General features: G+C 40.3%; 1 protein-coding gene across 2 annotated transcripts; it reads left to right on the top strand.

The window, feature by feature from the left end:
- Positions 1-4,991: 4,991 nt before the first annotated feature.
- Positions 4,992-25,009, top strand: LOC115026211 (glutamate decarboxylase 1). Of its 2 annotated transcripts, XM_029458905.1 has the most exons (19): positions 4,992-5,085; positions 9,488-9,616; positions 10,782-11,319; positions 12,283-12,438; positions 14,075-14,137; positions 15,210-15,365; positions 15,809-16,051; positions 16,227-16,317; positions 19,471-19,583; positions 19,846-19,961; positions 20,056-20,135; positions 20,224-20,278; positions 20,655-20,771; positions 20,881-20,945; positions 22,045-22,123; positions 22,226-22,375; positions 22,486-22,593; positions 22,916-23,005; positions 23,089-25,009. In XM_029458905.1, exons 4-19 carry the CDS (start codon positions 12,363-12,365, stop codon positions 23,260-23,262), a joined length of 1,776 nt encoding a protein of 591 aa, XP_029314765.1. In that variant the 5' UTR covers positions 4,992-5,085; positions 9,488-9,616; positions 10,782-11,319; positions 12,283-12,362; the 3' UTR covers positions 23,263-25,009. The 2 variants fall into 2 exon arrangements, with proteins under 2 accessions (XP_029314765.1, XP_029314766.1); XM_029458906.1 differs by lacking the exon at positions 10,782-11,319.
- The last annotated feature ends 828 nt before the right edge of the window (positions 25,010-25,837 follow it).

Genomic DNA, 25,837 nt, shown 5'->3' with positions numbered 1-25,837 from the left:
CACCAAAATCAAAATACCGGATTTGAACGTGCTTACTCCGCCACTGACTTTGACCTGAATTTAAAGGCCGATAACTAAAGACAGGTGCTGCATATTCGCCTCAGCTAGATGCCCCGTATACCTTATATTGGTTTCACCATTTCTTATTATAATATGTAGCATTGTGCCTGTTAAATAAACTAACACGTAGCTAACAAATACAACGACTAACACCAAACAACAGTCACATATTATGTTTGCTAGTGTTGATAAAGGTTTGTTCGCATCAGTAATATTTGAGAATAACAGCAAATCACATTTTTAATGATCATCAAATGAAACAAATAAAATACAGAGTCGGTTATATACAGTAATTTATGTGGTCAAAAAAGTAATGAGTTGACCTTTAAGTGTCCGGTGCAGCTTTGTTATATTTATCGACTATAGCAAGTGGACCAGATTTGTCTTACTGCACTACCAACTTATTATTTTGGATATATGACCTTGTTGTACAAGTGCTGCTATTTGCACGTGGAAGTAGAAGTGAGTCCTATATCCAGTTTTACCAAATCCCAAGGATGGACAATCTGCATGAATATTAACATATATTCATCACAAAAAGAGGCGGTATGAAGAAAAAAAAACCCTACAGTAGTATGATGAGATGTGACCATTTGAACTGTAAAGTCTTTATCCACAAATTGTATGATCCTATTATAAAATAATGCGAGTGGATGGATATGTTGAATGCGCCAGACTGGCTCTGCACAAAGGCATTGTTCGGCTCTGATTTGGCTTCATTGTCCAAGATAGAGTCACTATTCTTTAACACCGTAGCGGGCCATAATGCTTAATTAATAATAAAAAGGATATCATATGTTGGGGCTTAAGTTTATTTTCTATAAATGAATGAAAGATTTAAGAACTTCAAATATTCAAATCCTGTCCATGTATGATTTAAAATGAATGAAAAATAGAATGAAAAGGATAATTAATGGTATATAATTATTGTAGATTAAATGTTCATTCCTAATTTTCTCATTCTGTATGTCATTTCCTTCAAGGTTACATGTTTTTTAAAACCTCCCCTTATGTGTAACATTATATAAACAGTTAGTCGATCGAAAAAACAATATTTTCGTGGTTCGCAGATACATTTTAGGTGTTCATTAATGTCTAATAATGTCAACAACTATAACTCCTGTGAAGCATCCAAACTTCCCGCTTAAAGTCAACACAATACTCACTACCAGGTAAACAAAGGGCTGTTTTGACACAGTATTAGTGTCATTTTTTAATATTTCGTTTGGGTTATGTACCCAAACTAAAATATGGTATGGTTGTAAACTGTTATGATCTACTCTAGCTCTTTTTAAAATTATACATCACTATTTTTAATGTGTATTCTTTGACTTTTTTAATGTCACACACACATCATTTTGTACAATACATTTATAATGGTTCAGTTTTCTTATTATATCTGTTAATTAAGTATTTTTCTTATTTATAAATACTTTTCTCTCTCTTCTTCACAAACACCATCCACTGATGAAGGCCACAGGATGCAACCGAAAGCTCTGGAAACACTCTAATAAGTGGGACATTGAGTTAAGAAGTTTGTGTCCAATGGTTTTGAACTTTTTAGGGAGTGCTGCAAGAAGAGTGAAGACGTTTATTATTTCTCTTCAGGTAAAGAAAATATTTTCAAAAGTGCAATGTTTAGGAATCATATTGATGATTAAATGTAAAATTAAATAGTTCATGCAGTCACATGAGTTCATCAGACGTACTTCACTGTGGCATTGCTCTGCAGAGGCTGTTTAAAATATAATGACTGACAAGCAGTGGCATGAATCAAATCCCTGATGTCAACAGCTCTGCTGCACTCTATGGAGGACAGTTATGTACTGCCTGAAGTTTAGATAAATAATATTACATCTGTGAGCTGAAGCTGGAAACTGTCTGAGAAGCATATTGAAAACTACTAAAGTATTTCAGTATTTGAATATGTGTCCATAATGTACATGAATCAAAGTTAAAGTACAGAAAAGAACAATAACACATACCATTGATATGTTTACTGAGAGGTTAACACTGCAAGCGTTCTGATTGGTGCACAGAAATAAAATAAAATAATCCCTTTTTTCAAACCGAGCTAGCCCAACACAAAAACTGAAACGTTTATGTGTCCTGTAGGATCCTGTAGCTCACAGTAAGTTGATTGAGAAAATCGGTTTTCGGGCCTTTAAGTTAAATATGACACTGTTGGTGAAACATCATAGAAAGATCCGAGTCATAAAACATTAACGATTCACTTACTAAGGCAAGTATTTGGACTCTTCAGGTATCATATATGGCTTGTCTGTTAAGTCAGAAAAAGGACAAAAGGAAGGCGTTGTGTAAAACAGAGACAGCGATAAAATGGCAACATAAAGTCTAGAAATGTGTGTGATGTGACATAAAGGTGAGTCAACCAATCATCGAACTGTCCCCACAGTGCAGACAGATGGCTGGCTAGTTAGCTTGTCCCCCTCCAGAGCGGCAGGAAATTATGTGGAGGGATCATTAGACCTAACGCTGCTGCTGCCCATCAGCCCCCTGTTCGGCATATTTTCTGAAACCAATGTAGCATTTAAACATGGTGGAATTAGCAAGCTAGCTAACAAGCTAGGTAACAACAAGCTAGCTAACAAGCTAGGTAACAACAAGCTAGGTAACAACAAGCTAGGTAACATCAAGCTAGCTAACAACAAACTAGCGGACAGCTGGCTAGTTGGCTAGCTTGCTAATTCAGCCATGGTTTAATGCTACACTCCTACAGAAAATAAACTGAACTCATCTAGCGATAGCAATGTGCTTTACTATGCTGTGACTAAAGTGTGTGCATGAAGCATTATAAATGATACTTCTTTGTCCCAGTAGCCTACTCTGTGCTTTGTAACATTACTCTCCACTGCTTGTTTCAGTCATTACCAAAATCTCACCTCAACTCTGACTATGTTGATTTGAAAGTGAATGTCTGATCTACTTTCATTATGGGTTTAACTGTTTTGCTACAGACTGTTTGTCTGCATTCAAACTAAGCCCGCTCAAACGTAATTGGTCGAATACTCGGACTACAAACGGAAACCAGAACACTTCTGATAGCAAAATCTTGTCCCGTTGCCTACAGATTCTGCATTCAAAGCAGGAATTGCCTAATACGTTCATGTTTATTGCACATCAGTCAGTTATTGCCATCTCAATAATATTATTAAATTATATCTAACACAACTCAGTTTGGTGGAAATTGTTGACATAACGGGATTAAGAAAATCCAAGTAATAACCTTTTGAGTGCTAGCTGCTTTCACAGATACTCTTTAAAGTTCAGCTCTGCTGTGTGTTCACACAGGAGCTTTAAGAGTCTCTCGCTGTGAGAAGGTGATAGGAGGTTTTCATGTCTCACAGGAGACCAGTTTAAACTGCTCCCAGTGATTAGGACAACTCAACAGACTCATTAAGTTAAAGACAATAAACTTTGTGTTGTAGCCAAATGACCTCATATTGCATCCCATCTGCGAAGCACAACAGCAGGAGACATCCCAGTTCTTCGTTAGTTCATTTAGTGTAGCCTACATGTGTTACTTTACTTTAGAGATGTCATTGCTTTATCATTTTTATAGAGACATGAAGATTTTTTCCCATTGTTAAATAATTCCCCTGATTGTAAGTACCCATTTTACATACCATTTACATTTTTATGAGAAAATTAAAGGATTGTACTTTTCCATATTTTAATTGGCTTTTAAGGAAAAAGGGGGTATTGGGTATTAAAACCATGAAAAATTGTTAAATTAGATTTTAACTTTGACTTGTTATATCTGGACATTGTGGTGATAAAGAGGAAATTTCATGCCAGTTCTGATTAAAAAGGGTGAATCGAATGGCAGTTTTTGTGCAAGAGGTCTGAAGAGTTAGTCTCACACTGGGCTGCATGTTTTAAACATCAGTGCACAGTGATTCAAATGTAATTAAACATGTTATTTTTCTTCATAACGGATTTCCATCTCTTTATTGAATACATAAATATGTTTGGATGCAGATAAGCATTTACACAGCTATACAGTGCATGCCCAGTAACACAACGCAGTGAACCAGCTACTCCCTGCGGACGTGTTTTTATCCCAAGCATTCAGGATCCATCCTTGTTTACAGTATGTCCTTGACCCTCTCTGAGCTCTAAACTTCCTCTTTTGTAGAGGCAATTATCTCTGTCTTCAAAATAAAAGGTACATTTATTCATGTATTTTGTACATTTTCAAAACAGTTCAAACACAACTGAAAATTGCTGCCAAAAATGTATAATTTTGTTTGCAAAGTGCATTAACGATCACAAAACTATAAAATCATGCAACAAAAGCTATATGCTTGTGCCATTTGTTGATATTTTTCATAGTTATAGTATGTGACGAAAAAAGGCAAGTAAGTGATGATGAAGTGAATCACAGTTTCAATAAGCATTTCTTAGCAATCAGGGAAACTGTATAATAGCCTTCTCCACATCTATGTCCTTCTAGCCTTGTCTGGCTCTTTCTGAAGATAACAAATCCCATCATGAGCATCTCTAAAGCTCACTAATAAACATGTTATTTCAATAATCTGTCCAGAAAGATCTATTCAGCTGTCAAATAAATATAGGGGAGGAAAAAGCGCAATATTTGCCCCTAAATTGTAATGTAGTAGAAAGTGGCAGACAATGGAAATACTGAAAGTACAAGCACAGTAAAAGTGTACTTAGTTATATTCCAAAATTGTGATTATCTTCACATTATTCATTATTTGTGTGTCCACTCAGGCAAAGTCAAGCATCATCCTACAAAATCAAAACATTTTTACATTGAGATTCACAATAATGATTATACTATTGTCGTGTTCCATTTTGTTGTTATTAATAATATTCAACTGGCTTTCTGCGCTTCCTAGTGGCAAAATATAATAATTTCTCTCTCCATTGTCATGTGACCCGGTCACGTGACATCTACAGGAAGTAGTGCTTTCCAGCCTCACGTCTGTCAACAATCCGTTCCTGGTCTCATCTTTGGTCCTGCGGTCGCATCGTCTGGATGTATGTATGGGTTTATTTTCATCACACCTATTTTTCTCAAGTGTTTTTAGTAGAATATGTTAATTTGGCAAGTTTTGCATTGAAATGAGCTCAGCTGTTTAATGTTATCTTCCCTCTTATGTTAACGTGAACTCATTGGGACGCACTTTGTTTGTGTTTGTGTTTTCAGTTTCATTAATACTAACAAATAAATGCCTGTATGAAAGACCATCTGTCTGTGAAGTTAGTGAAAGACTGTCAATGCACATGTTTGTGTGGAGGAGTGCCATGATTGATGTGAAGTAATGAGGCATTATTAGTAACAGCACTTTACCTGAAGAGGCACAGAAATAGTAACTAATATTTAATTACCGTTAATAACTAATGAGTTGTCAGATTTTGTGCTGCTCACAGGCTGATTATGAAGTAATCAGGAATGACTCACTAAGAAAGTACTCAGATCCTTAACACAAGTAAAAGTATTAATTCCACACCGTAAAAATACTCTTACAATACAAGTAATAGTCTTGCGTTGAAGTTAAAGTAGCCTAAAGAAGTCGTATCATCTAAATGCATTTCAGGTATTAAAAAGTACTAATTGTGCAGAAATTATATGCTTAATTATATTTTTAATACGAATGCATCATTGTGTAAGCAGAACTTAATTTTGTGTTGCTCATCTATGTGGAGATAGTTTTAACTACTTTATTTACAGTTATGTAGTTTAGTCCATTGGTTGCCAACCTAGGGGTCGAGCCCCTCCAAGTGAAACATCTGAGAGGTCATCTGATGATTAATGGGGTTGGTTGGAACAAAGAACAAAAACAATCTGGTACATAACTTCAGACTTATTGTTCAGACTTTTCAAACTTTTTCCTATTTGTGCAAAAAAAAGAAGATTTCTATTTCTTTGATCCTCAAAACAGATGATTAATGAAGCCACATGAGATGTTTGGAGGGGAAATGTCTCTTTTAGAACTGATTGACATCTGAAGCATGACAAGGAGCCTCCACTAGATGCTGTTTATAAATAATTATAATAAATAATTATATTGTGATCATATGTGATTAATGCAGAATTTAAATAGCTGTCAAATAAATGTGGTGAAGTAAAAATCACCATTGTCATATAGTACAAAAAAACAACAACCTGCAATCAAACATTGTTTTTACATATCTGCCACTTTTGTATTTATGTATTTAAATCTGTTTTATTGTATTGCATCATATTGTGTTGTACTGTAGTGATTACTGAAACATTGTATTGTTAACGTTAGGCCAATACTTGCAATAACCTCAGGGACTACAGATGAATATGAACTCATTAGCTAACTCTGGCATATTTACATTGAGGTGGAAACTGACATATTGATTAATGTGCACTATCCCTGGTAAATAAATTAATAAAACATACAATATTTGTCTCTGAAATGTAGTGTAGTAGAAGTATAAAGTAGCATAATATGAAAATACTCGCATAAGTACAAGTACTTCAATACATAGCTACTTAAGAAGAGTAAATGTACTTACTTACTACTGTAATGCCAAAGCAGTGGGTGTGGGAGAAGTTCGGAGAAGCTATGGAGAAGGACTTCCGGTCGGCACCAAGGTGCTTCTGGAAAACTCCGGCACCTCAGGCAGGGGAAGCGGGGAACCATCCAAGCTGTGTACAGCAAGGGTGGGACCCTGCTGACTTTGACTGAGAAGGTTATCGGGCGGTGGAAGGAGCACTTTGAGGAACTCCTGAATCTGACTAACACGCCCTCTATGGTAGAGGCAGAGCTGGAAGCTGATGGGGGATCATCGTCAATTTCCCTGATGGAAGTCACTGAGGTAGTCAAACAACTCCACAGTGGCAAAGCCCCAGGGGTTGATGAGATCCGTCCACAAATGCTGAAGGCTTTGGGTGTTGAGGGGCTGTCTTGGTTGACACGCCTCGTCAACATTGCGTGGAAGTCTGGGACAGTGCCTAGGGGGTGGCAGACCGGGGTGGTGGTTCCCCTATTCAAAAAGGGGGACCAGAGAGTGTGTGCCAACTACAGGGGTATCACACTTCTCAGCCTCCCCGGTAAAGTCTACTCCAAGGTACTGGAAAGGAGGGTTCGGCCGGTAGTCGAACCTCTGATTGAAGAGGAACAATGCGGATTCCGTTCTGGTCGTGGAACACCGGACCAACTCTTCACTCTCGGAAGGATCCTGGAGAGGGCCTGGGAGTACGCCCAACCGGTCTACATGTGTTTTGTGGATCTGGAGAAGGCATATGACCGGGTCCCCGGGTGATACTGTGGGAGGTGCTGCGGGAGTATGGGCTGAGGGGGTCACTTTTGAGGGCCATCCAATCCCTGTACGCCCAAAGCGAGAGTTGTGTCCGGATACTCGGCAGTAAGTCGGACTCGTTCCCAGTGAATGTTGGCCTCCGCCAGGGTTGCACTTTATCACCAATCCTTTTTGTAATTTTCATGGACAGGATATCGAGGCGTAGTCGTGGAGGAGAGGGGTTGCAGTTCGGTGGCCTGAGGATCTCATTGCTGCTCTTTGCAAATGATGTGGTCCTTATGGCATCATCGGTCTGTGACCTTCAACAGTCACTGGATCGGTTCGCAGCCGAGTGTGAAGCGGTTGGGATGAGGATCAGCACCTCAAAATCTGAGGCCAGGAAACCGGTGGATTGCCTACTCCGGGTAGGGAATGAGCCCTTACCCCAAGTGAAGGTGTTCAAGTACCTCGGGGTCTTGTTCGCGAGTGAGGGGACGATGGAGCGAGAGATTGGCCAGAAAATCGGAGCAGCGGGGGCAGTACTGCAGTCGCTTTACTGCACCATTGTGACGAAAAAAAAGCTGAGCCCGAAGGCAAAGCTCTCAGTCTACCGGTCGATCTTCGTTCCTACCCTCACCTATGGTCATGAAGGCTGGGTCATGACCGAAAGAACGGGATCGCGGGTACAAGTGGCTGAAATGGGTTTTCTCAGACGGGTGGCTGGTGTCTCCCTTAGAGATAGGGTGAGAAGCTCAGCCGTGAGAGACTCGGAGTAGAGCCGCTGCTCCTTTGTGTTGAAATGAGCCAGTTGAGGTGGTTCAGGCATCTAGTAAGGATGCCACCTGGGCGCCTCCCTAGGGAGGTGTTCCAGGCACATCCAGCTGGGAGGAGACCCCGGGGAAGACCCAGGACTCGGTGGAGAGATTATATCTCCTCACTGGCCTGGGAACGCCTCAGGATCCTCCAGTCGGAGCTGGCGGATGTGGCCCGGAGCAGGGAAGTTTGGGGTTCCTTACTGGAGCTGCTGCCCCCGCGACCCGACCCCGGATAAGCGGTAGACGGTGGATGGATGGTTGAATGTAATGGACTTGGACTAAAATTCTGAAACTGTCCCGGATGATGGCTGCTCATGATATCACAGCTTCACCTGCTTTAACAAGATCAAACTCAACTTTTTACACAGTGCAGCATTAACCCATCTCAGTGCTGAGCTCTAAGTTTACAGTTGAACGTCTCCAGCATGCGTCTTCTCTCCCCCAGGAGTCTATTTGCTGATTCTTGGAATTTAACTTTTAGCACACTTTAGTGTTTATTGATCTATTTTTTAGGACTATTTTTTTTCATGGAAGACCAATAAAGCCAGATGTTGTGCATGGGTGCTTCTTGAGTTGAAGATACGGCTGAAAAGATATAAAGTTTACAAGATGAAGGAGAGACCTGTGAGACACTGTGGGACAGTCGAGGGAAATTCACTGACGGCTGCAGGCTCGGAGAGAAACAAGAACAGAACCAGGCAATGTTTGTGATCTTAAGGAGATTTCTTCACTGGCAACTAGACTGTTTAAGTCAGACTTTTCTCACAGATTGCAGTAAAAATGATCACAAACACAAATATAGTAAGTCTGTAGTAGTCCCCCCTCCTCCTCTCCTTCTCTCTTCCTCTCCCTCTCTCTCTCCTTCCCTCTCCACATTTGGGTTAAGCCCCATCGTGTGGACAGTTTCATACAGCTCCTGGTGAAAAACAACCCCACCCATTTTCCCTTTGGTTTTTACATCTTTTGTTGTATTTTTTTCATGACAGATATTGGCAGAGGACGGGTACACAATAGATGTGTGACAAGGAGAAATGCGTTTGTTGTGAAGAGTATTGATTGTACACCAAGCTGGACTATCAAACAGACCCCAGGTTCCCTGTGTGACAACTGGTTTCTGGTCATTTGATTAATTGCTAATTTGGTAAAACTGTAGCGATAAGGGCCTTAAATAATAGGTCTATTCTATTACAATTCTGCAATACAGTATTACAAATATATTATTACAATTCCTGGGAAAATACCTCATTCTGTGCAAAAATGCATTCTTAAATTCAGTTGAGGTAAATACGAGTACTCAGCAGCCAAACTTAGAGTATTTTCTTTAATGAGATTCCTTCTTTTTGTTTCCACAGACAGCACCTTTGTGCTGAGCTGCAGTGTAGGGACAGTAACAAAAAGGGAATGAAGGATCTCTTCAAGGCCATGGGGACAGGAGGAACAATTGCAGCAGCTGATAACTGTTTCAAAATACATATGGGCATGTGAGTATTGCTTTAAGATAATATAATAATGATCATAAGGCATGTCCTTCATTTTTATAGTTCCATCTTGTATTTGTCCTGCTCAAAATCAAATCTTTATTATTGTTTTTATATTTTAATATTGTGCATAATCCTTAAATTTTACTAAGTCTCAATTTACACAACACATAGTTTTGCTGTGCCATAACTGTCACACACCATCGAGAAGTGTTCACTCATTCAGACCTCTCTCTTTTTAATTGTTGTCTGTGAGCTTCTGTAAAGCCTGCTAATTCTCATTATAAAAATGATCAGTGTTGTAACGGTAGTTAACCTTCATACATGTCTCAAACGATGCCGTGTTGGGTGCTGGAATTTGAGGGAATTAGATCTGGAAAGTCCTTGAACTTGCTGTTTAAAAAAGGTGTGGGAACCCTTAATTAAATGATCAAATCCTAACTGATGCAATTTTAGGGGCTCCTATAGGGAGGAACCAGGAAGTCAAAGGGGGGGGGGGGGTCTTTTATAGAAGTCAGGACTGTGCTGAAAACACTTAATGTCCTCACTGTAAAGGTAATGTACAGTTTTATATGTTATATATCAACAGTGTCACAACATGACCTTTAATCAGTTTTATGCTACAAGAGATAACACATCTCCTGGAGATTTATGGGTGATTGCTTGTGATTGGCTTGTCTCTATGTGTGTCCACATTCATGTATGATGGTGACTTGCTCCAGATTAATGTGTCGGTTTATAATTAGCTTCATGAAGTATTTCTGGAGTGGCCCATTTGTGTCCCTGCCCCTGCTGGAGTCATTCTTGGTTTCTCACTGCCACCTTGTGGATTTCTGGTTTTTCATCCTTTCAGTGTGTCATGATGTTGTATAGGTTACATCTTCACCATTCAAAAACCATCCTGTCTGCATAAAAAAAGTGGGAAATAAGATGTTTATGACAGTTGCATTTTTTAGATGTAATGTCAAATAGCGTTGAGATTATGTGCAAACGTTTGTTTATTTATTTAAATCGATCTCAGTTCATATTGTCTAAATGCATCATATTCAAGATTGGAGGGGGAGAAATAAATAAATAAATAAAAGCAATTAAATGATTATTTAGGCTCGTGATTGTGTCTTTACGTTTGCCATTGTTCCCCCCCCCCCCCCCCAACCCCCCTACAAAGAACAAAACCAGCGACCCTCTCCCCCTCCCCTCTTCGATCCTGATCCCTCCTCACGTAATGTGTTGCTCATATCATCAAACTTCAAGTCCACGTCCGTGACCAGGATTCAAACCAGAGCTATATAGTTCCGAAGACAATCAACACTTCCAAAAAAAAAAAAAAAAAGTCACACTTCAGGGGCCGAAAGCGGCGCCATTCAGTGTCAAACCTGCAGACTTGCCTGCAGACGAGTCCGCTCCACAGGCATGCAGCACCGGTGGAGGTAGTATCCTACTTGCAGTGACTCATTCGTGCGCAATGACAATAAACAGACAAGGCTTTCTTTAAATGTCACCAAATCGAACCCACTCCAACAAAAGCAAGGTCACCTTGCGTGGGGTCTGGCAGATCTGACGCTCGGGTCTATTTCTTCTTCTATTTCTCGGAGTGAAGCCGACCATAGAGCGCAGCAGTCTCTCCTTCAGGAATTAATTTGGTGGTAAATTCACTTCCTTTTTTTTTTGGACTGCACCTGTTCACCTGGAGACGCATAATCACGGTGAGTAGCTTTATCCATGTGTGCTCTCTTACAAGTGTAAACTAAACGAACTCTTCCTTAATTGTCATTGGAGATGCTCTAACAGGTGTGTTATAAGGTTTACTCCCTGCAAAAATGAGCTTTAAGTAACACACTCGGCCTGTAGTTTGTGTATGAATTGCACGTGTTTATGCTGCACAGGTTTAATTAGTCTGCAGAAAAATTCTCATTTAGCCTTTTTAATAACCGGTTGGTGGTTTTGGAAAGAGGGATGCACGACCTGTTTTATTTTTCTGTGGCTGACTTTAATCTGCATCACGACCAACAATGCAAATAATCACCTTGAGCTGATATTTGTCATGCAAGTTTGTGGATCAAAAGCCAGGCTACTGATGGCCATATAGGCCAATTATTATTATTATTATTATTATTAATTTGAGTAAAATAAAAAAAAACTGTTCTTGTGTTCTGAGTCTGCTCTTTTGTAGCCTCCTATTTGCATTTGTTTTTGCACATAGCCTTACCTTTTAGATATTGAATATGTGTGTATTTCATAGTCTTAGCTATAAAATAATTAGTGCTGTGCTATTTATTGTGCGGACAAGCATGAAGCTGTCTGGCGGCTGTTAACCATCATCCATTCTGAGCAGGATCAAGATATGATGCTGAAATAACGTGCTCCTTGCTATCAACTGGTTTCAAGTGAGAAATTGTCTTTTGTCAGTAAACAGTTATTGATGAACTTGTCATCTTTAGATTTAATTTTTTTTTATTTCTGTATCTTGTGCCGACTAATTGAATTTCAACTTGTAGGACAGACTGTGTCCTTGTCGTCTACAGGTCTGTGTCGCCAACTTAAGCATCTCTTTCAATGTAAAAACAGAAAAGAAAAGAAAAGGCCAGAGGCACATATTTAAAATAGCCTTACTGTATTTTATATGGAATTTTTCTTTTCCCCTGCTTTTCATTTTGGATGGCATAAAGAGAGATTTTGGGGGCATTCGAGGGGGAAAAAGTGACCAGGCTTTTTGAGGTGAAGACTTTGGCACAGGGTCTCGGAAGTGATGGCGGCGTCTGCACCCTCCTCCTCTGACGGCGAATCGGATCCCAACTCGACAAATTTACGACCACCGGGCTCAAGTAGGTCCATAACAGATAAAATGCTATTTCGCGTGTGCTATTTAGTTTGTGGGCAATGCCATTAATCATTTTCATCGAGGGAGAGAGCGGGGGGAGGAGGGGTGAAAAAAAAAAGAGTCCGCTGCCTTTTTTTTGTTGAGAAATCTTCCTCCGCCACAAATCACCGCTGCATTTCATTCACCACACCGACCTCCCGGTATCTGCGTGACAGACTAATGCTGCTGTCAAATCCTGATATCCTCCACTAGCATTACACTGAAGGCAATTAGCCTGGAAAACAAGCCCGAGGCTGCACCACCGGAGCATCACATCACAAGGGCTACAAAGAAAGAGAGACTATTTATTAGCAAAAAATACAAACTTATTATTACGTATTTATTATTCGTATTCTTATAATTATTATTCTTATTATATGGTGGCATTCATGTTTTTTTCTCTCCATTGGTTTGGCTAAATGTGCTCTGGCTGAATAAAGTGCTTGCATGGAAAAATGAAAATTGCCCCTGAAGTGGCTGTTAATTCAGCCATATTAAATTGCCCCTAATGGTACACTTAAGCAGTGTAGCCTTTGAGAGGGGGCATGTAGAAAACGTACAGCCACCACAGTCCTTTCATTGCTGTTTTTTCTTCTTTTTTTAAAGAAAGAAAGCCTAATCCTCATGAATGAATAGAGGTCTAAAATCATGTTACAGGTGCACGTGCTCCTGACACACAAGAAATATAAAGCTATAACATTTTAAATCTTAGTAACTTACATTTCTACAGTGAAAAGATGAGCTATTTTATGTCACCAATATTTTCACTTTGCATCGTCAATTGATGTCTGGTGAAATAATTATTGTATCATGTTAGAGCCCTTGCAGAAATTGCCTTCAGGCTGCACCTCTGAAAGTGTAGTCTGGTCTGAATGCCTTTTTGTCAGCACATCTGCTCTTGTTTCTTTTCTTCCCTTTTCTGATTTTTAGTTGTCCCTTTGTTGCCCATCTCATTTCCTCTGGCTTGGAGAAAATCATTGTGGGGACTGAGTTTAAGTGCGCCCAATGAGCTGAGCAAGGCAATGATTTATCTAATGATCCAAAGCAAGGGGTTAAATTGGGATGTGGGAATGGGGCTACCCCCCCCCCCCCTTTCTCCTCCCACTCCCACTCCAACCCCTCCTCCCATAAATTGCTGCTTTTGAGGATTTCGTCTATGCCTCCCATCCAAGGTGCCCCATCCCCTTTCTGGCTGGAAGCCCTTGATAACGCAGTAATTCTCTATCTGTCACTGGCCAGCCGGCTTATGTCTACTTATGCTTGCATTTGAACCAGCTTCTATTCACTCAATTAGATCTTTAGCCTGGCGTGGATCCAAACGGCTAATTAATTTGAAGTCCTCACCTAGGTCATAAACGGTGGCATACAGTGGAAATAGGCTAATCCAGATCCAGGGGCCGGGGGAGTGCCGGTTTAATGTTAAAATAATCCCAAAACACTCATGCTGGCTATTTTTGTTTCAGCATGCGACATCACTCGACCTCATACGTCTCTCCATTTATTTCCCAGATTAAATTGTTCAAGATAAAATGTACATTTAAATTGGATTTTTTCCCCAGGCTTCTGTGGGGCCCTCTAATTGTTTAAAAAAATCATTTTAGGCTATGATGCTTGGTGTGGAGTTGCTCATGGATGTACTAGAAAATTGGGAATGAAGATATGTGGTAAGTTGCTCTATTGTTTTAATAAAAATGTGCAAAAACGATGAATTGTCAGGGAAAGATAAGAAATAAAAATCTATGTGTACAATAATGCCTGCAGACTATGGCCTGCATCATTTTACTACGTGGCTCAATGGAAACGGAGTCCTGGACGAACAGGGTTATTGTTTTTTTAAATATCACCCATACGAGGATGAACCAATTACACGAACCAATATTATTTAGTTTACTCCATCACACCTGGTCTTGATAATTTAACCAAAAAAAAAAAATTATGCGAGTACTGCCAAAAGCAGCAATTTATCCCTGAGTTGAAACTGATGAAATTGAAGAGGGGATTATGCAGGATGGATTTTCCCGATTTCCACTTTTCAGTCTTTTTCAGCCTCATATTGCCTACTAAACCAACCAAGGGCGGACTGACATCTACCATGATGGTGAATGTCATGCACTAGTGCGCAGTACAATTTTCTAGCATTTTTGACCGACACGTTCGGCTGGTTTCATTAAGGCCATTTAATTACCCAGGGCCGTATAAAGCTACACAATACAACGGGGAGAGGAGAAAAAACCCAAAGATGTAGTCTGGTTGGATTAATATCAGAGGGAACGAGCAGTTTAAAAGTGGCGTGTTGCACAATTTTCATATGAGATTTCTGTCAAATGCACTTCTGTCAAATTCTCCCGGGCATGCTTTATTGATGAATTCACATCTGTTATCAAATGTACCTTTGGCCTGTTTTGTTATCGGCTGCTTGTGCTGTTTGCTCCCCACTGTTGTTCGAGCTTTAATAAGAATTTACAGCCGCTACATGACAGCCAGTTGTTTTTGCTTGGCTGGAGTTTGATGCTGATGTCACCAGGCTCAACCTCCCACAGAGCCCTCTGCCCATAAAAAAAAAAGAAGAGAGAAAGAACAGTGAAGCTACCCGGAGAAAAACAGAGAGGAGATAAAAGTCAGAAATGTTAGAGGATAATTATTAGTGGGCCTGGTAGGGTCAAAAAGCTGCAGCTGTCAACATGTATGGGGAGTGTAATCACCCTGCGGACTCCTCTTCTTCTTGTAATCGTTCAGGGTTTTTGCAGAAGAACAACAGTCTGGAGGAGAGGAGCAGGATGGTGAGTTCCTTCAAAGAGCGCGCAGCCAAGAACCTGCTGTCCTGCGATAACACCGGAGGAGATGCGCATTTCAGACGCACAGAGACCGACTTCTCCAATATGTACGCCAGAGGTAGGCTGGAGAAGAACACAGGTTTATCCTTTTGGAATTAAACATTAACATTAAATATAACGCATAAAACTTTGAGAAATCCAGTCTGGATTCTAGGCTAGATAATTCATACAAGTAAATAATATGCTGATGAAATAAAATATGCCAAATAAATGATCTAGAAGGTAATAATGGGATCAATGCTACTTTTAACTCAACTGTTGGAGGATCAGCACAAAATAAATGAGTTAAAGTCTCAACTTGCTGAGTTGATTACATTACATGCTTTTGTCCACAATGACTTACATTAAGTGCAAAATGTTAACGTTGATATTGAAAACAAGAGGGCACGGAAAGCTCAACAGTAAATGGTGATCCTGTAAAAACTCTCAGCATTAGAACAATTCTTTTGATTTAGAGACACAAGCAAATATCAATTTAATGAATGTACTTTTATTATGTAGATCTGTTGCCCGCCAAAAATGGAGAGGAGCCCACCATGCAGTTCTTGCTGGAGGTTGTGGAAATCCTCACCAACTACGTCCGGAAGACCTTTGACAGATCCACCAAGGTGCTGGACTTCCACCACCCCCACCAGCTGCTGGAGGGCATGGAGGGCTTCAACCTGGAGCTCTCTGACCAGCCCGAGTCTCTGGAGCAGATCCTGGTGGACTGCAGGGACACCTTGAAGTACGGAGTGAGAACAGGTGAGAACAATAGAGGCCTGAAGGCGTGCGGCACGGCCTGCTGCAATCAATAACTCTCATTAGCTGACATGCCAGGGTAATGATTACAGATAGGCCATTTTCTCCCTCACATTCTCAAATGATTTCATTGTTTGCCGGGAATTATGTTGCTTTGTTGTCTCTTTATCAACTGCAGGTCACCCCAGGTTCTTTAACCAGCTGTCCACTGGATTAGACATCGTTGGGTTGGCAGGAGAGTGGCTGACCTCTACAGCCAACACGAACATGTGAGTACTGTGAAACAGTGTCATTTGTTAGTTGATATATTTGCACTCCATAAACACAGTTATGCAGATAGTATTATTATTAGATAGTAATCAGATCCAGTTTGGAACACATGAGGTTGATTCTCTCTTTTGTCTTTTACAAAAAGCTTTTTTTATACTCGTTGTTTTTAAAGGGCCCTTGAAAGGCTTTCAGTTGGAAGAATACTTGAAGTGACATACAGTAATCACCGTCGCTGGCTGAAGAGTAATAGATTGTCAATCAAACAGGGAAATAAAAAGACATTTGTACAGCTACTCCCCCACGGTGTTGTCATTGTTGGCCTGTGCTCAGGCTGTGGTCACATCATTCAGCCCTGCGGGCCAAACTAAATTGCTTGTTGATTTGCATTAATAGTTTACATGGTGTCTTTGTTTCAGCATGCTAGTTCTTGTGACATAACAATGTCAGGCGGGGGAAAGAGCCTCTCCCCCTCAGACCATCTGTACACAGCCATCAGTGGGACTCTGTGATGAGTTTTGCCATTACGATGAGAAATATGTGTTTAGTTTTCCATGTCTCTGTGTCTGAGGGGGCATTGGTGTAGCTTCTGTAAACTGGTAACTCAGTGTATGATGATTACCTGAGGGGATAAGACTTGAGCAGAACTCTGGGACGTCCTGGTGGCCAGTAGTGCGGTCACATTGAGCTTCAGGGAACTTTTGATTATTACAGCTATTTGGGGGTGAATACAACATGCAATCACAATTAAATCACTTGATGCAGATGACAAAATATCCCTTAAACTAGAACAGCACTCTAAGGTCATTTCTATAAGTGAAACATAATGCATTTATCCGCCCCGTCAATCATATCCGCTCTGAAATGTAATGGTTTCTTCCTTTGCCTAAGCTACACCCTTCCATCAAGTTTCATGAACATTTTGCAAGTAATGTTTCTGCAATCCTGCTGACAAACAGACGAGGGTTTATAAGTTATAACTAATGACTTTATTTATGGTTCATACACCGTTAATTAACTAATGCTTTTATAGATCAGTTATAACCCATTGATAAGAACTAAATATGGGTTGAAAAGACCCTTTCACTGGAACAGACATAGATCATAAACAGATCACAAAGCATTTATTAATGTTTTTAATTCTTAATAATGGCTCATAATACATATATAAAGCTCTCATTCATAAAAAGAACCTTATTAGGAAGTTGTACCTTCATTTGTCACAGTTTCTGAAGATTACATTTGGATTTTGAGTGTAAAAGAAGTGGATCTTAAACCTTTATCACAAAACCCTGTTAAAAATCTCAAAGTGATATGAAGAGTCCCCCAACATGTTTTAACAGCCTTGTTCCTTCTTGCTGGTGCAGACAGCAGTCGGTCTTCCACAGCCTGCCACAGAGAAGCACTGTAGTCAGCTCCTGTGTTATTGGCGACATCAGATGACTTGAACCAGAGGGTGGAGGTTGCTTACATACTTGTAATTTACCTTTATTAATTACTCCATCAGCCCTAATTACCCCTGGCAGATATTGACTGACACTAATAGAGTGACAATCACATCCAGGTCTTACATAATCAGAATAAGAGAGCGTCGTCTGCATGAATGAACACAGTGAAATTTATGTGCGACATCTGCGAAGTGGCATCTGACTTGTTTATTTGTTTCCCCTTCTCCATATCACTGTGTGTGTGTGTGTGTGTGTGTGTGTGTGTGTGTGTGTGTGTGTGTGTGTGTGTGTGTGTGTGTGTGTGTGTGTGTGTGTGTGTGTGTGTGTGTGTGTGTGTGTGTGTGTGCTGAAGATGCTGAGGGGCACAATGCGACATTCCACTGATTCGTTTACTTTCTTTGCATGAATAGACAGATACTTATGTAATTAGAAGAACATTGGTCAGGAGAAGATGGATGAGTCTGCCTGTGCTGCGATTCCAAATCGACTGTGCTCTTCTCTGAGGCAGGGGGGGTTTGAGGCAGGGGGGGGGGGGTTAATTAGTGATGTGTCCTTTCGTGTCGAGGCTTCGGAGCGTGTGTCGAGTAATCGCGGAAGTTTTGTGAAGCGCGTATCGAGGCTTGTGTCGATGACATATGTGATGACGTTCGAAGCCTCGCGAACCTGCAGTACCACGTGACCGATTCAGGAACAGGTTTGGCGTGTGATTCGAAATATAAGGGGGAGCCCCCTCATAATCAACACTTTATATATTAATATTATATATTAATTTGTGTGTTGTTGTCGTAGTATGCGTTGTTGCTGTTGAGTTGTTGGTATTGCGTTGGTATTGGTATTGGTATTACCTGCTGCTATTTGCTGCATGTTATTCCCCTTCTCTCTGTCCAATCTTAAACTGCACTCATTTAAGCTCACATTTCTTTCCAGGCACTCTCTTCTCAATAACACGTAATAACATCAACCTTTATTTTTAAACAGAACATTATATTCAGTCTTATATGTGTGCGTCAAAGATACTTTAAATCCACTGCGGACTTGCACTTCGCAGGTTTTACATTTATTGTCCACTTGATGGTGCAGTAGAGCAAATGAAGCACCATGAAGCTTCGGCTAATGAGCGAATCCAATTGGATGGAAAGCTTCAATGCTTCATGAAGCTTCATCTCGCCATCACTAGTTTTAATGCACTTTGATTAGACAGGAAAAGATGATATATTTGAGAGGATAGCACATTAGAAAACATTCCTGCAATGAGAAAGTCAAAGGTCCTTGAACAACTTCGTTTTGTGATTTTAAAACAGTGGACCGTTTTTGTTTTTAATCTGGTTAATCCCATTAGAGGTGCGTTGTTCACATTTAGAATATTCTCATTGGACTAACATCACATTTCTTGCTAATTTTCTGCAAAAACACGCTCCTGATGCTGCATCAATGAGCGATCAATTGAGAAAGCAGCATGCTCAGTAACCATGCTGTGCAATTAGAGTATAGGAACGCTTGTTGTTTAATATCAGCGTATTTCATATTGATTTCAGTTGCTCCTGCACACTGTAGGTGATATGGAATATTAGAAAACATTGAGAGAAAACTAGTATTTATTCACTTTTGTTCACACACAACACAACACAAATGTGAAGTTAAGATTCCACTGTATGTTCATGCAGGCTTTCATTACATATTGAAATGGGTTTTTCCCGTTGGTTCCAGGTTTACCTATGAGATCGCCCCCGTCTTTGTGCTCATGGAGCAGCTGACACTGAAGAAGATGATAGAGATGGTCGGCTGGCCTGATGGAGAGGGCGATGGGATATTTTCTCCAGGTGAGAGCCAAACAAACCAAAACCTCCAGATGCCGCCAGATGTTCTGGTTTGTTTGTATTTTAGCTTTCGTTGAGAATATATTTGTTGATTTACGTTTCATTTGAATATGCAGTAACTATAATAAATCAGTACAAAATACATTTATGGCAACAAAATATGTGTTTGTATAAAGAACCTTAAAATGCCAAGTCAAGTACAAGTACCTTAAATGTGAACTTAATTATTACTGTACTCAATTTCTACCACTGTTGGTGTTTACAGGAGGAGCAATCTCCAACATGTACAGTGTGATGATTGCCAGATACAAGTTCTTCCCTGAAGTCAAGACCAAAGGGATGGCAGCTGCCCCCAGACTGGTCCTCTTCACCTCAGAGCATGTTAGTCTCACACTGTCTCCGTATTCCTGCACCTTTTTGTCACAAAGTTTGACGACTAATAATGAAAGTGTGAATCAAACATTTGTTCTTGCAGAGCCACTATTCCATCAAGAAAGCCAGCGCAGCTCTGGGGTTCGGGACAGAGAACCTGATCCTTTTGAACACGGATAAAAGGTTTGCTCTATACTGAACACCACATGCAGACAGTTGTTTTTATATATCTGGATGATTTACTACTGTATGTCTTCTTCTTCTTCTCCAGAGGGAGAGTCATTCCTGCTGATTTGGAAGCAAAAGTAATAGAGGCCAAGCAGAAGGTAAATGTCAGAAGCAATGTCTCAGACATCGTCCTCTCCGCTTCTATCAGTGACTCCATACAATGAGAAACACTCCTCTGAGCCGTGGAGTTTACTCGTAGCAAAGGAAACACTTGTGTGTGCGAGAGCAGAGAGGTTATTTCAGTAAGGTTAATGCTTCTGTCTGCTCACATGTGAGGCTGCCCCAGTCTAAAGTACTGCTCCTGGAAGTCATTCTTCAAAGGCAAAGTGATGTGCAGAAGAAACGGGAAGACTGCATTATTTGAGAGATGTGTTTTAGTCCATCTCTTTGATGTCAACAATCACAGGGAGTGGATGAACTCTGAAGGCCAAAATCGTTGCCAATATCTTTTTTTTCTCTCTCTGATGTGTTCAGGGGTATGTGCCGATGTTTGTGAACGCCACCGCTGGTACCACCGTCTACGGAGCCTTTGATCCCATCAATGAAATTGCAGACATCTGTGAAAAGTACAACTTGTGGCTTCACGTGGACGTAAGAGAATATCGCTAATTCAATTCAACTCACTCATCAGCTAAACATATCAGCCACTGTATTAGACATCGGCATCCTTACTGTTATACATGTGTTGTGTCCTGTGTAGGGTGCATGGGGAGGAGGTTTGCTGATGTCCAGGAAACACAGACACAAGCTGAATGGAGTAGAGAGGTAAGAGAGCGCAATGTGATTAATGCAATACAGGGAAACATGTTTTTTACAGTTGGGCAATTTTAAACATCAAGTTGAGTTTACTCGTCACAGAGAGCACTAGTCAGCGTGGGAAACACGTACAATCTTCTGTGGCTCTGGAGGTTAACTCTGACATCCCCAGGGTTATTTCTAACCTAATGATGTCATCAGGGTTACTTTGGCGTGGGCTTGGAATTTTTTAGGGGGAAAAAACTATGTACAACTGGGGGCGTTGAGTTTGAAAGACATGGTCTTTCACCAGGTCTGTTCGTAAAAGGTCACTCCAAGTGCAAACTGGACCGTAAATCGGGAGCGCTGTTGCATTATACAGTTCGGTTATTCAGAGCGTCACACTCTTGGAGCGGCAGAGCGTACTTCGTGGCGCAGACTGCCAAGCGCACTAAAACAGGAACCTTTCGGTTCATTAACCAGCATTTTATTCAGACTAAAGTGTCAGGTCAGAGATTATTATTACATATGATATTATATTATTTCTGCTGCTTCGAACAACAGCGCTCTCATTTTAGTGTTGATTTATGAACGCACCCCTAGAGTTGCATTATGGGAAGTATAGAATCCCGGTGTTTTGGTGTCTTGACAATAACCCTGATGTTAACCCTAACCCTAACCCATATGTTGCTGCTCTGCTGCTCATATTTTGTTTTAAATTATACATTTCTTTATTAGATAGCAGACAGTAGAGAAATCAGGGTCAAATAGGGAAAGACATAGAACAAAGTCACTTGGTATGGAACCGGGGGCCACAAGGCCACCTCAATCCCCATCCCCTTCATGGAAGTACAATACTAAATTGCTGGACTGCCCCTTTAAAAATCTGGGCCAAACACTGGTGTACAATTTCAAAAGACCGCAGATGTCTCAAACTCTATCCTTCAAAAGACTCATGTGCAGGTATTTCAAGAAAATTGAAAGGATCAGTGTGTTCTTACATTACATCTTTTGTTCCTAGACTTGACATACACACACACACACACACACACACACACACACACACACACACACACACACACACACACATACTCACAGAGCTGTGTTTACTGTTTCAATATCTGTGCAGAGCCAACTCAGTCACCTGGAACCCCCATAAAATGATGGGAGTGCCGCTGCAGTGCTCTGCTGTCCTGGTCAGAGAGAGGGTGAGATACGATAACACTCCTCCACCAGCAGGGTCGATAACTGTTTCCTGCCGGTAGTATGTAACCTTACTGTTTCCTTCACCACAACTGTGTCCATTGCAGGGGTTATTACAAGGCTGCAACTCCATGTGTGCTGGTTACCTCTTCCAGCCAGACAAACAGTATGATATTTCATACGACACAGGCGACAAAGCCATTCAGTGTGGACGGCACGTCGATATCTTCAAGTTCTGGCTCATGTGGAAGGCAAAGGTGTCCATTTTTATTTATTTATTTTACCCCCAAAGCTATTAACCCTGCTGCTTTATCTAGAATGTGGTGGTAACAACTCCGTATTTCTTCTTCTTCAATCTACCTAAAAGGGAACAGTAGGATTTGAACAGCATATTGACAGGTGCCTGGATCTGTCAGCGTACCTCTACGATAAAATAAAAAACAGAGAGGGCTTCGAGTTGGTGTTTGACGGAGAGGTGAGATCATTACAGCAAATCTTTTTCAAATGGAAAACCTAATATTCACTGTACTGAGCTATCAGAGGAATATAAATCAGAATTCCTCAGATACTCAATATGATCAGCTGCAGTAACAAACTGTCTATATTCTCACTGTCTCTGGATTTGCTTCGACTTTGTGATAAACGACTACTACAATATACTTCATATCTTAACTTGCTTTTAAGATTGATTTGAGCATTTTGCATTGCTGACAGGTTGACAAGAAAAGCTGAAATTACAGAAGGCTGTGTGTTTATCGGCGCTCATTACAAATGTTGTTCCCATTTTCTCTTATCAGCCGCAGCACACTAATGTGTGTTTCTGGTATATTCCACCGAGTCTGCGTGGCCTGCCAGATAACGACGAGAGGCGAGAGAGGTTGCACAAGGTAACGACTCATCAATCTGATTTTTAAATTGTGTGTGCATATGGTTGTGTTAGTGTGTAACACTGTATGTTTTCTCACAACAGGTGGCCCCAAAGATCAAGGCAATGATGATGGAGTCTGGGACTACGATGGTGGGTTACCAGCCACAAGGAAACAAGGTCAACTTTTTCCGCATGGTCATCTCAAACCACGCCGCTACCAGGTCAGACATCGACTTCCTGATCGAGGAGATCGAGCGACTGGGGCCCGAGTTGTAAGATCCACACACACAAACTCCTTTTTTTCTCCACACGTTTCCGACTCTTGAGAGCCCCTGAGCTTGGCTTCACGTCCCTCTCGTCTCATAAAGACGTCGACATTTCTCTGCTTACAGATCTTCTCCGGCAATGCACAAGAAATATTACGCCCTGTGTGTCTCTTCTCTGTCTCTTCTAGCAGCGATGACATATATTCAAAACATTTGCACACGAGGTTGTCTGAGTAAAAACGGACACAAGTCAAAACTGTGAGAGAATCACAAAAGCACACTGGTATTCTTGCTGAACCGTATATTAACCTCTATATAATAATGTTAAAAGAGATTAACACTGGTTACTTATTATGTCAAAATAAAATGGCAAGATTGGCAGAGCACTTGAATGATTCTTTCTATAGCAGCTATTAAAAACGTTATTTTACTGTTGTACTATATGAAGGTCAGTATTAAAAACAGAAGGAGATCAAAATATTTTTTCACAAGTATCAGAGCACAATGTAGGGAACCGTAAAGCATTGACATAAACAGTATGAGTGTAATATATATATATATATATATATATATATATATATACACACACACTGCGTATGATGTACTGACTGTTGGTGCTCCATGTTGTCTGTGTAATTATCAAGCCAGATGCCTCGCCACATTGTACCCTAGCTATTATTTCCCTTTGATATTACATAGAAATATATAACACAGTCATTGTACTTGATCGCTGTGTTTTTAGAGGTTTTTGGGTAGATTGTGTATAGTATTGTTACATTGCCTTTGTGCCAAATGTGTCCTAGTTTTACAGTGAGTAAATCGACCATACAGTATCGTATGTAATAGATGAATCACTTTATTTATATCCAGAGATTCTAATTGTGAATAGGTTTATCTGCTGTTCCATTTGTATCCTCCTTCCTGTTTGGAAACTCTGCTGTATCATATCACAATGTTTTGAATGACATTTGAAGTGTGTATTTGTGAACCAAAGAAGGGTTGAGTTACATTTATGAACATGCCCTTAGTCTCCCTTATGGATGGATTCAGATGTTAACTTACCGCCCTTAACTTTAGTGCAATCTATGTTGTGTAACTGTGCGATGTCGTTGTGATTCACTGCCTGAATGTTATCCAGACACTCTGCGATATGTGGGAGGCATGACCGGCAGTGCGGCCGCTACTGCCGGTGCTTTGTTCATGATAAAAAGCACAATGCTAAACCATCACGGTGCAGCTTTTATTCTACAGACATGTGTGATTGTCTGTGTTATAATGTGTTATAATGTGGAGTAAAACTATAATATGCAACATTTTGTTTGTCTTAACATGCTAAGTATAGGCACACCTTTTTATGTTGAGAAAAACAACGTGAGAAAACTGAGATTATTATCGTGAAGAATTTAGCTTGAACAATGAAATGCAGTGTTTGCTACTGTGATAGGATTTATTGAACAATTGTACATTCCTGAATTAGTGGGATGAAATATCCCTTGTTAAATTCAATGTAGGCACTTTAGCTTCATGCCATCATTTGCAGAGTATTATTATTGTTGTATCCACAGTGCTAATAAAAACATGAGCTGGAGAACATCTGTGGGAACAATCTGTTTGTGACAAATATATATGGCGACCACCACTGGAGACGACTTACCTTAACTCACGTGTTTAGCTTAATTTACACTGCTTTACTTTTGTTTCAAATATTTTTCTTTTTTTCTTCTGACCTTAAGTATTTAATAAAAGTATTAAACTGATAAGTCTCCTCTATAAACACAAACTAGGTTTGTTTGGAGCTGAGGACAAAACGCACAAATGACCATGAAGCATTTTTATTACACCAAAAAGGGAAATATTTCATGTTTTATATAATATATAGCTTCTACATGAGCATTCACAAAGAAATTCATCATCTCGTACACGGTGTTGTTACTTCGGGGTCAAATACCCCTTATAAACAAACTGAAACTCAAACAGACTATTCACATGGTAGAGATTTGGGAGCGTTAGTGCTGCTTGGAAAGTGCTGCCAACACTAACCACAGACACAATATATATATTACATATACAAATCCAGTGTATTTAAACAGCTGGTGTCTCTGAGATCCTAAACACAAGTAATGTGCCATTTTACTAAACTAGATTTCATCGTGTTTCATGTTTATATGCAGGTCATGAAGTATCAAGATGATACAACGATGGTTTTTTTTAGCTGGTAAAGAGTTTCCAGGACAACAAATACAACATTAGAGTTAAAAGTCTCTTGTACTGTCTGTTTATCAAGACAGGTTGAGTCTTTACACTAATATATGCAAAATAAGTTCAATATATGGAGAAAGATTCACAATGATTCATCAATCTTAGCCCGATGTTGTCTATATAAAACTAGGAGTTTGGGTAAATATGCATATTTTCCTCTTCCTCTGTGTCTGGTACATCTTTTCAATCCACCTGGCTGTCACCCGCCGCTGGTCAGATTAATCACCCTGGAGGGACTTTTTATTGGCTGATCATCTCACCGCTGAAATTTCACGAGCGCCCCCTGCCAATTCCCTCACTCCTCTCATTACTCACACTTTTAAGAT

Source organism: Cottoperca gobio, chromosome 21, assembly GCF_900634415.1.
Source record: "Cottoperca gobio chromosome 21, fCotGob3.1, whole genome shotgun sequence".
Classification (NCBI taxonomy): Eukaryota; Metazoa; Chordata; class Actinopteri; order Perciformes; family Bovichtidae; genus Cottoperca; species Cottoperca gobio.
The sequence above is the reverse complement of the archived record's forward strand: the minus strand, read 5'-3'. Positions and strand labels throughout refer to the sequence as shown.

What these genes read in the sequence shown, in the direction of transcription:
- LOC115026211 (XM_029458906.1), top strand. Translation starts at nt 12,363, where the DNA reads ATGGCGGCGTCTGCACCCTCCTCCTCTGACGGCGAATCGGATCCCAAC. An exon ending in TAATAGAGGCCAAGCAGAAG is followed by an intron (nt 20,279 to 20,654) that starts GTAAATGTCAGA and finishes TGATGTGTTCAG; the next exon opens with GGGTATGTGCCGATGTTTGT. An exon ending in AAGCTGAATGGAGTAGAGAG is followed by an intron (nt 20,946 to 22,044) that starts GTAAGAGAGCGC and finishes ATATCTGTGCAG; the next exon opens with AGCCAACTCAGTCACCTGGA.